We start from the raw sequence: 13,352 nt of genomic DNA, 5'->3' as shown, positions 1-13,352 counted from the left end.
ACCGTCCAGATTTCGAATATGCTCCAATCACCGTCCAGATTTATAATATGCTCCAATCACCGTCCAGATTTAAAATATGCTCCAATCACCGTCCAGGTTTATAATATTTTCCAATCACCGTCCAGGTTTATAATATGCTCCAATCACCGTCCAGATTTCTAATATGCTCCATTCACCTTCCAGATTAATAATATGTTCCAATCACCGTCCAGATTAATAATATGTTCCAATCACCGTCCAGATTTCGAATATGCTCCAATCACCGTTCAAATTTATAATATATTCCAATCACCGTCCAGATTTCGAATATGCTCCATTCGCCTTCCAGATTTATAATATGTTCCAATCACCGTCCAGATTTCGAATATGCTCCAATCACCGTCCAGATTTTTAATATGTTCCAATCACCGTCCAGATTTATAATATGTTCCAATCACCGTCCAGATTTATAATATGTTCCAATCACCGTCCAGGTTCATAATATGTTCCAATCACCGTCCAGATTTATAATATGTTCTAATCACCGTCCAGATTTAAATATATGCGCCAATCACCGTCCAGATTTATAATATGTTCCAATCACCGTCCAGGTTCATAATATGTTCCAATCACCGTCCAGATTTCGAATATGCTCCAATCACCGTCCAAATTTCGAATATGCTCCAATCACTGTCCAGATTTATAATATGTTCCAATCACCGTCCAGATTTAAATATATGCGCCAATCACCGTCCAGATTTATAATATGTTCCAATCACCGTCCACGTTTATAATATGTTCCAATCACCGTCCAGATTTCGAATATGCTCCAATCACCGTCCAGATTTCGAATATGCTCCAATCACGGTCCAGATTTATAATAGGTTTCAATCACCGTCCAGATTAAAATATATGCGCCAATCACCGTCCAGATTTATAATATGTTCCAATCACCGTCCAGATTTATAATATGCTCCAATCACCATCCAGATTTATAATATGCCCCAATCACCGTCCAGATTTCGTATATGCGCCAATCACCGTCCAGATTTCTAATATGCTCCAATCACCGTCCAGGTTTATAATATGTTCCAATCACCGTCCAGATTTCGAATATGCTCCAATCACCGTCCAGATTTATAATATGCTCCAATCACCATCCAGATTTATAATATGCTCCAATCACCGTCCAGATTTTGAATATGCGCCAATCACCGTCTAGATTTCTAATATGCTCCAATCACCGTCCAGGTTTATAATATGTACCAATCACCGTCCAGATTTATAGTATGCTCCAATCACCGTCCAGGTTTATAATATGTAACAATCACCGTCCAGATTTATAATATGTTCCAATCACCGTCCAGATTTCGAATATGCTCCAATCACCGTCCAGATTTATAATATGCTCCAATCACCGTCCATGTTTATAATATGCTCCAATCACCATCCAGATTTATAATATGCTCCAATGACCGTCCAGATTTCGAATATGCGCCAATCACCGTCCAGATTTCTAATATGCTCCAATCACCGTCCAGGTTTATAATATGTACCAATCACCGTCCAGATTTATAGTATGCTCCAATCACCGTCCAGGTTTATAATATGTAACAATCACCGTCCAGATTTATAATATGTTCCAATCACCGTCCAGATTTCGAATATGCTCCAATCACCGTCCAGATTTATAATATGCTCCAATCACCGTCCATGTTTATAATATGCTCCAATCACCATCCAGATTTATAATATGCTCCAATGACCGTCCAGATTTCGAATATGCGCCAATCACCGTCCAGATTTCTAATATGCTCCAATCACCGTCAAGGTTTATAATATGTTCCAATCACCGTCCAGATTTCGAATATGCTCCAATCACCGTCCAGGTTTATAATATGCTCCAATCACCATCCAGATTTATAATATGCTCCAATCACCGTCCAGATTTTGAATATGCGCCAATCGCCGTCTAGATTTCTAATATGCTCCAATCACCGTCCAGGTTTATAATATGTACCAATCACCGTCCAGATTTATAGTATGCTCCAATCACCGTCCAGGTTTATAATATGTAACAATCACCGTCCAGATTTACAATATGTTCCAATCACCGTCCAGATTTCGAATATGCTCCAATCACCGTCCAGATTTATAATATGCTCCAATCACCGTCCAGGTTTATAATATGCTCCAATCACCGTCCAGATTTATAATATGCTCCATTCACCTTCCAGATTAATAATATGTTCCAATCACCGTCCAGATTTAGAATATGCTCCAATCACCGTCCAGATTCATAGTATGTTCCAATCACCGTCCAGATTTCTAATATGCTCCAATCACCGTCCAGATTAATAATATGTTCCAGTCACCTTCCAGATTAATAATATGTTCCAATCACCGTCCAGATTTATACTATGCTCCAACCACCGTCCATGTTTATAATATGCTCCATTCACCTTCCAGATTAATAATATGTTCCAATCACCGTCCAGATTTCGAATATGCTCCAATCACCGTCCAGATTTATAATATGTTCCAATCACCGTCCAGATTTCTAATATGCTCCAATCACCGTCCAGATTAATAATATGTTCCAATCACCTTCCAGATTAATAATATGCTCCAATCACCGTCCAGATTTATAATATGCGCCATTCACCTTCCAGATTAATAATATGTTCCAATCACCGTCCAGATTTCGAATATGCTCCAATCACCGTCCAGATTTATAATATGTTCCAATCACCGTCCAGATTTATAATATGCTCCAATCACCGTCCAGATTTTGAATATGCTCCAATCACCGTCCAGATTTCGAATATGCTCCAATCACCGTCCAGATTTATAATATGCTCCAATCACCGTCCAGATTTCGAATATGCTCCAATCACCGTCCAGATTTATAATATGCTCCAATCACCGTCCAGATTTATAATATGTTCCAATCACCGTCCAGATTTCGAATATGCTCCAATCACCGTCCAGATTTATAATATGCTCCAATCACCGTCCAGATTTATAATATGTTCCAATCACCGTCCAGATTTATAATATGTTCCAATCACCTTCCAGATTTATAATATGTTCCAATCACCGTCCAGATTTCTAATATGCTCTAATCACCGTCCAGATTTATAATATGCTCCATTCACCTTCCAGATTAATAATATGTTCCAATCACCGTCCAGATTTCGAATATGCTCCAATCACCGTCCAGATTTATAATATGTTCCAATCACCGTCCAGATTGATAATATGTTCCAATCACCGTCCAGATTTATAATATGTTCCAATCACAGTCCAGGTTCATAATATGTTCCAATCACCGTCCAGATTTCTAATATGCTCCAATCACCGTCCATATTTGGAATATGCTCCAATCACCGTCCAGATTTCTAATATGCTCCAATCACCGTCCATATTTGGAATATGCTCCAATCACCGTCCAGATTTCTAATATGCTCCAATCACCGTCCAGATTTCGAATATGCTCCAATTATCGTCCAGATTTATAATATGTTCCAATCACCGTCCAGATTTATAATATGCTCCAATCACCGTCCAGATTTATAATATGTTCCAATCACCGTCCAGATTTATAATATGTTCCAATCACCTTCCAGATTTATAATATGTTCCAATCACCGTCCAGATTTCTAATATGCTCTAATCACCGTCCAGATTTATAATATGCTCCATTCACCTTCCAGATTAATAATATGTTCCAATCACCGTCCAGATTTCGAATATGCTCCAATCACCGTCCAGATTTATAATATGTTCCAATCACCGTCCAGATTTCTAATATGCTCCAATCACCGTCCAGATTTATAATATGTTCCAATCACCGTCCAGATTTATAATATGTTCCAATCACCTTCCAGATTTATAATATGTTCCAATCACCGTCCAGATTTCTAATATGCTCTAATCACCGTCCAGATTTATAATATGCTCCATTCACCTTCCAGATTAATAATATGTTCCAATCACCGTCCAGATTTCGAATATGCTCCAATCACCGTCCAGATTTATAATATGTTCCAATCACCGTCCAGATTTCTAATATGCTCCAATCACCGTCCAGATTTATAATATGTTCCAATCACCGTCCAGATTTATAATATGTTCCAATCACCTTCCAGATTTATAATATGTTCCAATCACCGTCCAGATTTCTAATATGCTCTAATCACCGTCCAGATTTATAATATGCTCCATTCACCTTCCAGATTAATAATATGTTCCAATCACCGTCCAGATTTCGAATATGCTCCAATCACCGTCCAGATTTATAATATGTTCCAATCACCGTCCAGATTTCTAATATGCTCCAATCACCGTCCAGATTTATAATATGTTCCAATCACCGTCCAGATTTATAATATGTTCCAATCACAGTCCAGGTTCATAATATGTTCCAATCACCGTCCAGATTTCTAATATGCTCCAATCACCGTCCATATTTGGAATATGCTCCAATCACCGTCCAGATTTCTAATATGCTCCAATCACCGTCCATATTTGGAATATGCTCCAATCACCGTCCAGATTTCTAATATGCTCCAATCACCGTCCAGATTTCGAATATGCTCCAATTATCGTCCAGATTTATAATATGTTCCAATCACCGTCCAGATTGATAATATGTTCCAATCACCGTCCAGATTTATAATATGTTCCAACCACAGTCCAGGTTCATAATATGTTCCAATCACCGTCCAGATTTCTAATATGCTCCAATCACCGTCCATATTTGGAATATGCTCCAATCACCGTCCAGATTTCTAATATGCTCCAATCACCGTCCATATTTGGAATATGCTACAATCACCGTCCAGATTTCGAATATGCTCCAATCACCGTCCAGATTTCGAATATGCTCCAATTATCGTCCAGATTTTTAATATATGCGCCCATGAGAGTTCAAATTTCTAATATGCGCCTGTCAGCGCAAAACCAGAAAATTAAGAATTGCTTTGAATTTCTTTAAACTTCTCAAAAAATGTATTACCATGTGTTACTTTCCGAGTTAAATGTTTTATAAATAGTTTTATACACATTCATGCATTATAAAATGGTGTGTGTAAGAATATGCTTAGAGGCATAATGACATGTGGTTATGTAGTAGGGCTGTGAATCGGCCACCATGTGTTAGTGAAGTCTCGTCGTCGTAAGCACGGGTGAGCCCAATAAAGAAATCGTTGCCGAGTGTCCAAATCCGTTAATGTTCTCTGGTATTTCGTTAGCCATCACTTCTACGAGGGCACTTAGTGCCATAACAGACATTAAGAAAGATTCAAATACGTGCTCTGCTACTGAACGCATTCATGGTTTTGGCATAGTGAAGTAAGATGAAAGTACCGAAAAGTCAGAATATGCAACAAATGAACGAGTTCCGAGGTCTCTCGTAGCTATGTTACTAATAGCGTGCCCGCAACAGAAACGATGGGGATGTATTTAGCCGTTGTACTAGTAGCTCGTCCGCCTAATTGTGTCATAAGTTGAATACACGCCCTTGGATGTTTTCCCTTGCAGATAACTCGATACACGTAAACGCTCTGTGTAAATTTGTTGGCCTGAAATGATCATCGCCAATCACCACCCATCTCTTAGTGCATGGTAACTAAGCAACCCACAAAAGAGAAACTCAGATATTGGCTACTAATTTAGCTACGCGCATTAACAAAGACGGTGTCATTGACCGAAACTTTTCACGGTTCTATTTGGCGACGGAATTTGTACAAATAAACTTAGCCACCGGCGTTGAAATTGGGACAAATAATCAGGCTTACGTGGTTGCCTGTAAAACCCGAAATAGCGCGACCCCTTATGTCAGTGTTTATAAACAACGTTTTCATGAAAGACTATTGCGGGAAAGATCACTCTTACGTAATGCATACGAGTAAATCACGGAAATCACGACTTGAAAACCAAATTCCCAAATCTGCTGCCTTGAAATAAAAAAAAATAAAATAAAAAAATACCGCCAGTTGAAAAAAAGACAAAAAAATAAAGAAGAAAAACAGACGATCATTAAAAGTCATTAAAATCCCCGTCATTAATTGAAGTGTGGGAAACAAATATCCGTCAGTCGGCCATCTTGAATATGATCGAAACGATAATAACAATGTGCATCAGGTTCTCGCAAATACTATTAGAATCTAATTATTCAACTATCAAAGTGAAATAACGCATGGAGTTTTGAACGTAAAGCACGGAATACATTTGTGAAATGGTGACTCCATATGTGCCATCATTGTTTGCAACAGTCAAGGTTGGCGACCTGTGCTGACAGAGCTGTTGATGTGGCTGCAAATGAAATGCTCTACCATTTGAATTTAAATCGTGTACTGAAGTTAGTGAATTTAAGAAATAGCTTTTAAAGAAAGCGTTTAATTTGTGAATTGCGCATTGTCTTAAAATGCATATATTGCCCACTGTACACATATCAACAGCCCAAGCCCCTCTTCACATTTATGCACATTCAGTTCCCGCTCTACATAAAATTATATAAAACATTCATCACCCACACTCCACGTTTGTTTTACTAATTCCAGAAATTCTATATACCATGTATGCTTTGCGGACTGTTTCCAGATTACCAATGACAGTTGATCTGTCTGTGTGTATCCATGGAGATATATACCTCTGTTTATACCTCCATGGTGTATCATAGATATCATAATGGGTGTTGTTGTTATCTACTAGGGTTGCTGTAGATTACGAAGAGCGAGACACACTGCTGTCTTTCACTGCATTCGCTGGCAAATGTAAAACCAAGATTGGTGAAGAGACGCTAACAGAGAGTCTTACATTTGATAAAAAATATTTCAAAGCGAGGAAAGAAGTGAGTACCATGTTACCATAATAACGTTGTCGTACAAACCTTCCGTTCATATTAATATTTTGACAATGCGTCTCACGTAAACGTATTTTGAGTCACATACCTAACAAGACAAAATCCAGATGCTGACAATAGTAGACATAGGATAAATCGACAATGAACTTATATTATACATATATTCAAATAAATCTGGGTTCGGTTAATTGCCTGATTACATACTCTGTACTTGATCGTACTTTCATTTCTTATAGTTACGATTAAGCCAAGATGTGAAAAGCTTTTTAACAATCGGGATTAAAGATCGCACCCCACAGCAGTTAAAACAGGTTAGTCCTATTGTATTCACAATATTGTACCCACAACAGTTAACAGATTAGTCATACTAACTAAGCTACCATGCTGTCTATCATTGTCATATTTACACCAATTCACTCATCCACAGTGAGATGTGTAACAACAGACCGGAAACTGATATGCTCATTTTTTTGATGATCAGAAGAAAACACTGGGGCAGATCATCACTAAAACAAATTCAAAAAATACTGTTATCTCGTTATGAATTCAGGAAATGATTGTTTTCAGTGACTTTGCCTCACTATCATGTTATTCTAGTATTCAATTCTAATTGAATGTGTCGAATATTAAAGTTACTTCGCGCTTCACTAATATGATGAGGTTTTACAGTCACATGCTTACTCTTTGCCAGGTGCTTCACTGTTTACAAAGCGTAAAATCATTCAGTGAGTATCCGTTGTATATGCAAGAGAAGTTGTGTAAAGTGGCCTTCTATCACTGGTAAGTACGCAACGTAGAAAGTAGCAACTACATTCAATACGTATCAATACGCGACTAGATGTTCTTATAATGCTTTCTTGCAAACATTTTTTTGACTACAGAACGGACATACAAGCATTGTTCCATGATTGGTCCATGGTAACGACACAAACTTAGTAACTATTCCCTATTTAACGTCATCACGTTTGCAAGTTCATATTAATGGCGATAGATTTGTCAACTTGATACAGACAGAAGATGAAAAGTGTTTTTACAGTAAATATTCATCCTGTTATATGTTCACTTTCGGACGCAGTTCTACCGAGTGTTCGTAACTCCGTGTGACCTTGTATACGTCCGAATCATTCAGTATCTCGTGCATTTCAAGCTTTACACATACATCATACAGTATATCGGACATATGTGCATGCAAGTTGACAAAATGGCAAGTTAAAAATGTCTAACTGTTTTTCATTTGGTTTCAAAGAATGCTTTTCTAGTTTCACATCTCCGACATGCTTGGACCAATCACACATACATCTAACATTATATTGGATCGTGCATTTTTTTCACCATCAATTCCCAAATGGCTGACTGGTAGTCATCTTGTTTTATCGAACATAGCCACACCTGCACCAATAAAGTTTAATACACTATCCATGCATCCGTCTTTTCATGCGCGATTGCACCTGTATCTCGGGCATACCTGGATCGAGCATATTTAACAACATCTCAGGATTCATATGGTCATGCATTTCTAGATGATGTTATGTTATGTTATGTTATGTTATGTTATGTTATGTTATGTTATGTTATGTTATGTTATGTTATGTTATGTTATGTTATGTTATGCTATGTTATGCTATGTTATGTTATGTTTCACCTTTTAGTATTCCACCTAAACGTGTAATAATACGACAAGGACATGTTGCCGAGAGTGTTTACACATTACTATCAGGACAAGGTAACGTCTTTCTAAATTAATATGTAACGCTGATATCAAGAAAAGTCGTAGTATTGTGAATAGACGCAAGTTAAGAATTCCAAAATTGTTTAAATAGCCACATATAATAATAACAGAAATGTTCTGTGTTAAATGTTGGTGTCCTGAATGTCATTTTAAGTATAAACAGAGACACTGATTTACCCATCCACTAATCGAGAATAGTTGTGTAATGATTTTAACAAAGTACAATGAACAATAACAATATACATGACACAAAGTATTACACAAATACATGCATCAATATGTAGAGAAGTACAACAGTTAATGAACGTATCTGTGTTGTTTGTCACGTGTCTATGAGTCATGTAATTTATCTCATTATTACAGTGATAGTGACACAGCTGGAAACAGACCCAGTAACCAAGGAAACCGTGCAGAGAACAGTGAATGTTTTAAGACGTGGTGCATGCTTTGGTGAAGTGGCTTTAATACATCAATCAAAACGTACGGCCACGGTTACTAGTAATGCTTCATGTGAATTGCTGTCAGTTAGTAGAGAGGTACGTACAGGCACGGTTACTAGTGATGTTTCATGCGAATTGCTGTCAGTCGGTAGAGAGGTATGTACAGACATGGTTACTAGTGATGTTTCATGTGAATTGCTGTCAGTGGGTAGAAAGGTACGTACAGACATGGTTACTAGTGATGTTTCATGTGAATTGCTGTCAGTGGGTAGAGAGGTACGTACAGACATGGTTACTAGTGATGTTTCATGTGAATTGCTATCAGTGGGTATAAAGGTACGTACAGATATGGTTACTAGTGATGTTTCATGCGAATTGCTGTAAGTGCGTAGAGAGGTACGTACTGACATGGTTAAGAGTGATGTTTCATGTGAATTACTGTCATTGGGTAGAGAGGTACGTACATACATGGTTACTAGTGATGTTTCATGTGAATTGCTGTCAGTGGGTAGAGAGGTACGTAAATACATGGTTACTAGTGATGTTTCATGTGAATTGCTGTCAATGGGTAGAAAAGTATGTACAGACATGGTTACCAGTGATGTTTCATGTGAATTGCTGTCAGTGGGTATAGAGGTATGTACAGACATGGTTACTAGTTATGTTTCATGTGAATTGCTGTCAGTGGGTAGAGAGGTACGTACAGACATGGTTACTAGTGATGTTTCATGTGAATTGCTTTCAGTGGGTAGAGAGGTATGTACAGACATGGTTTCTAGTGATGTTTCATGTGAATTGCTGTCAGTGAGTATAGAGGTACGTACAGACATGGTTACTAGTGATGTCTCAGGTGAATTACTATTAGTGGGTAGAGAGGTACGTACAGACATGGTTACTAATGATGTTTCTATACATTGCTGTCAGTGGGTAGCGAGTTACGTACAAACTCGGTTACTAGTGATATTTTACGTGAATTGCTCTCAGTGGGTATAGAGGTACGTACAGACATGGTTACTAGTGATGTTTCATGTGAATTGCTGTCAGTGGGTAGAGTGGTATGTATAGACATGGTTTCTAGTGATGTTTCATGTGAATTGCTGTCAGTGGGTAGAGAGGTACATACGTACAGACATGGTTACTAGTGATGTTTCATGTGAATTGCTTTCAGTGGGTAGAAAGGTATGTACAGTCATGGTTTCTAGTGATGTTTCATGTGAATTGCTGTCAGTGAGTATAGAGGTACGTACAGACATGGTTACTAGTGATGTTTCTTGTGAATTACTGTAATTGGGTAGAGAGGTACGTACAGACATGGTTACTAGTGATGTTTCCTGTGAATTGCTGTCAGTGGGTAGAGAGGTACGTACAGACATGGTTACTAGTGATGTTTCATGTGAATTGCTTTCAGTGGGTAGAGAGGTATGTACAGACATGGTTTCTAGTGATGTTTCATGTGAATTGCTGTCAGTGAGTATAGAGGTACGTACAGACATGGTTACTAGTGATGTCTCAGGTGAATTAGTATTAGTGGGTAGGGAGGTACGTACAGACATGGTTACTAATGATGTTTCATATACATTGCTGTCAGTCGGTAGAGAGGTATGTACAGAAATGGTTACTAGTGATGTTTCATGTGAATTGCTGTCAGTGGGTAGAAAGGTACGTACAGACATGGTTACTAGTGATGTTTCATGTGAATTGCTGTCAGTGGGTAGAGAGGTACGTACAGACATGGTTACTAGTGATGTTTCATATACATTACTGTCAGTCGGTAGAGAGGTATGTACAGACATGGTTACTAGTGATGTTTCATGTGAATTGCTGTCAGTGGGTAGAAAGGTACGTATAGACATTGTTACTAGTGATGTTTCATGTGAATTGCCGTCAGTGGGTAGAGAGGTACGTACAGACATGGTTACTAGTGATGTTTCATATAAATTGCTGTCAGTGGGTAGAGCGGTACGTACATACATGGTTACTAGTGATGTTTCATATGAATTTCTATCAGTGGGTATAAAGGTACGTACAGATATGGTTACTAGTGATGTTTCATGCGAATTGCTGTAAGTGCGTAGAGAGGTACGTACAGACATGGTTAAGAGTGATGTTTCATGTGAATTACTGTCATTGGGTAGAGAGGTACGTAAATACATGGTTACTAGTGATGTTTCATGTGAATTTCTGTCAGTCGGTAGAGAGGTATGTACAGACATGGTTACTAGTGATGTTTCATGTGAATTGCTGTCAGTGGGGAGAAAGGTACGTACAGACATGGTTACTAGTGATGTTTCATATAAATTGCTGTCAGTGGGTAGAGCGGTACGTACATACATGGTTACTAGTGATGTTTCATGTGAATTGCTATCAGTGGGTATAAAGGTACGTACAGATATTGTTACTAGTGATGTTTCATGCGAATTGCAGTAAGTGCGTAGAGAGGTACGTACAGACATGGTTAAGAGTGATGTTTCTTGTGAATTACTGTCATTGGGTAGAGAGGTACGTAAATACATGGTTACTAGTGATGTTTCATGTGAATTGCTGTCAATGGGTAGAGAAGTATGTACAGACATGGTTACCAGTGATGTTTCATGTGAATTGCTGTCAGTGGGTATAGAGGTATGTACAGACATGGTTACTAGTTATGTTTCATGTGAATTGCTGTCAGTGGGTAGAGAGGTGCGTATAGACATGGTTACTAGTGATGTTTCATGTGAATTGCTTTCAGTGGGTAGAGAGGTATGTACAGACATGGTTACTAGTGATGTTTCATGTGAATTGCTGTCAGTGGGTAGAAAAGTATGTACATACTTGGTTACTAGTGATTTTTCATGTGAATTACTGTCAGTTGGTATAGAGGTACGTACAGACATGGTTACTAGTGATGTCTCAGGTGAATTACTATTAGTGGGTAGAGAGGTACGTACAGACATGGTTACTAATGATGTTTCATATACATTGCTGTCAGTCGGTAGAGAGGTATGTAAAGACATGGTTACTAGTGATGTTTCATGTGAATTGCTGTCAGTGGGTAGAAAGGTACGTACAGACATGGTTACTAGTGATGTTTCATGTGAATTGCTGTCAGTGGGTAGAGAGGTACGTACAGACATGGTTACTAGTGATGTTTCATATAAATTGCTGTCAGTGGGTAGAGCGGTACGTACATACATGGTTACTAGTGATGTTTCATGTGAATTGCTATCAGTGGGTATAAAGGTACGTACAAATATGGTTATTAGTGATGTTTCAAGCGAATTGCTTTAAGTGCGTAGAGAGGTACGTACAGACATGGTTAAGAGTGATGTTTCATGCGAATTACTGTCATTGGGTAGAGAGGTACGTAAATACATGGTTACTAGTGATGTTTCATGTGAATTGCTGTCAATGGGTAGCGAAGTATGAACAGACATCGTTACCAGTGATGTTTCATGTGAATTGCTGTCAGTGGGTATAGAGGTACGTACAGACATGGTTACTTGTGATCTTTCATGTGAATTGCTGTCAGTGGGTAGAGATGTATGTATATACATGGTTTCAAGTGATGTTTCATGTGAATTGAGATCAGTGAGTATAGAGGTACGTACAGACATGGTTACTAGTGATGTCTCAGGTGAATTGCTGTCAGTGGGTAGAGAGGTACGTACAGACATGGTTACTAGTGATGTTTCATGTGAATTGCTGTCAGTGGGTAGAGAAGTATGTACAGACATGGTTACCAGTGATGTTACATGTGAATTGCTGTCAGTGGGTATAGAGGTATGTATAGACATGGTTTCTAGTGATGTTTCATGTGAATTGCTTTCAGTGGGTAGAGAGGTATGTACAGACATGGTTTCTAGTGATGTTTTATGTGAATTGCTGTCAGTGAGTATAGAGGTCCGTACGGACATGGTTACTAGTGATGTCTCAAGTGAATTACTATTAGTGGGTAGAGAGGTACGTACAGACATGGTTACTAATGATGTTTCATATAAATTGCTGTCAGTGGGTAGAGATGTACGTACAGACATGGTTTCTAGTGATGTTTCATGTGAATTGCTGTCAGTGGGTATAGGGGTACGTACAGACATGGTTACTAGTGATGTTTCATGTGAATTGCTGTCAGTGGGTAGAGAAGTATGTACATACTTGGTTTCTAGTGATGTTTCATGTGAATTGCTGTCAGTGAGTATAGAGGTACATACAGACATGGTTACTAGTGATGTCTCAGGTGAATTACTATTAGTGGGTAGAGAGGTACGTACAGACATGGTTACTAATGATGTTTCATATACATTGCTGTCAGTCGCTAGAGAGGTAAGTACAGACATGGTTACTAGTGATGTTTCATATA

The 13,352-nt window shown here is 38.4% G+C and overlaps 1 protein-coding gene across 1 annotated transcript in view; it reads left to right on the top strand.

Moving 5' to 3' along the window:
- LOC102803607 (cyclic nucleotide-binding domain-containing protein 2-like) overlaps positions 1-13,352 on the top strand; it is a 108,738-nt gene that overhangs the window by 4,936 nt on the left and 90,450 nt on the right. The window contains exons 4-8 of the mRNA XM_085499482.1: positions 6,697-6,835; positions 7,084-7,158; positions 7,539-7,627; positions 8,497-8,570; positions 8,940-9,112. Of these exons, the coding sequence (XP_085355608.1) occupies positions 6,697-6,835; positions 7,084-7,158; positions 7,539-7,627; positions 8,497-8,570; positions 8,940-9,112 (550 nt within the window). The remainder of the gene's footprint in view (positions 1-6,696; positions 6,836-7,083; positions 7,159-7,538; positions 7,628-8,496; positions 8,571-8,939; positions 9,113-13,352) is intronic.

This window comes from Saccoglossus kowalevskii, chromosome 5 (genome assembly GCF_978046115.1).
Source record: "Saccoglossus kowalevskii chromosome 5, keSacKowa6.1, whole genome shotgun sequence".
Lineage (NCBI taxonomy): Eukaryota > Metazoa > Hemichordata > Enteropneusta > Harrimaniidae > Saccoglossus > Saccoglossus kowalevskii.
This window is presented reverse-complemented; position numbering and strand designations above follow the sequence as displayed.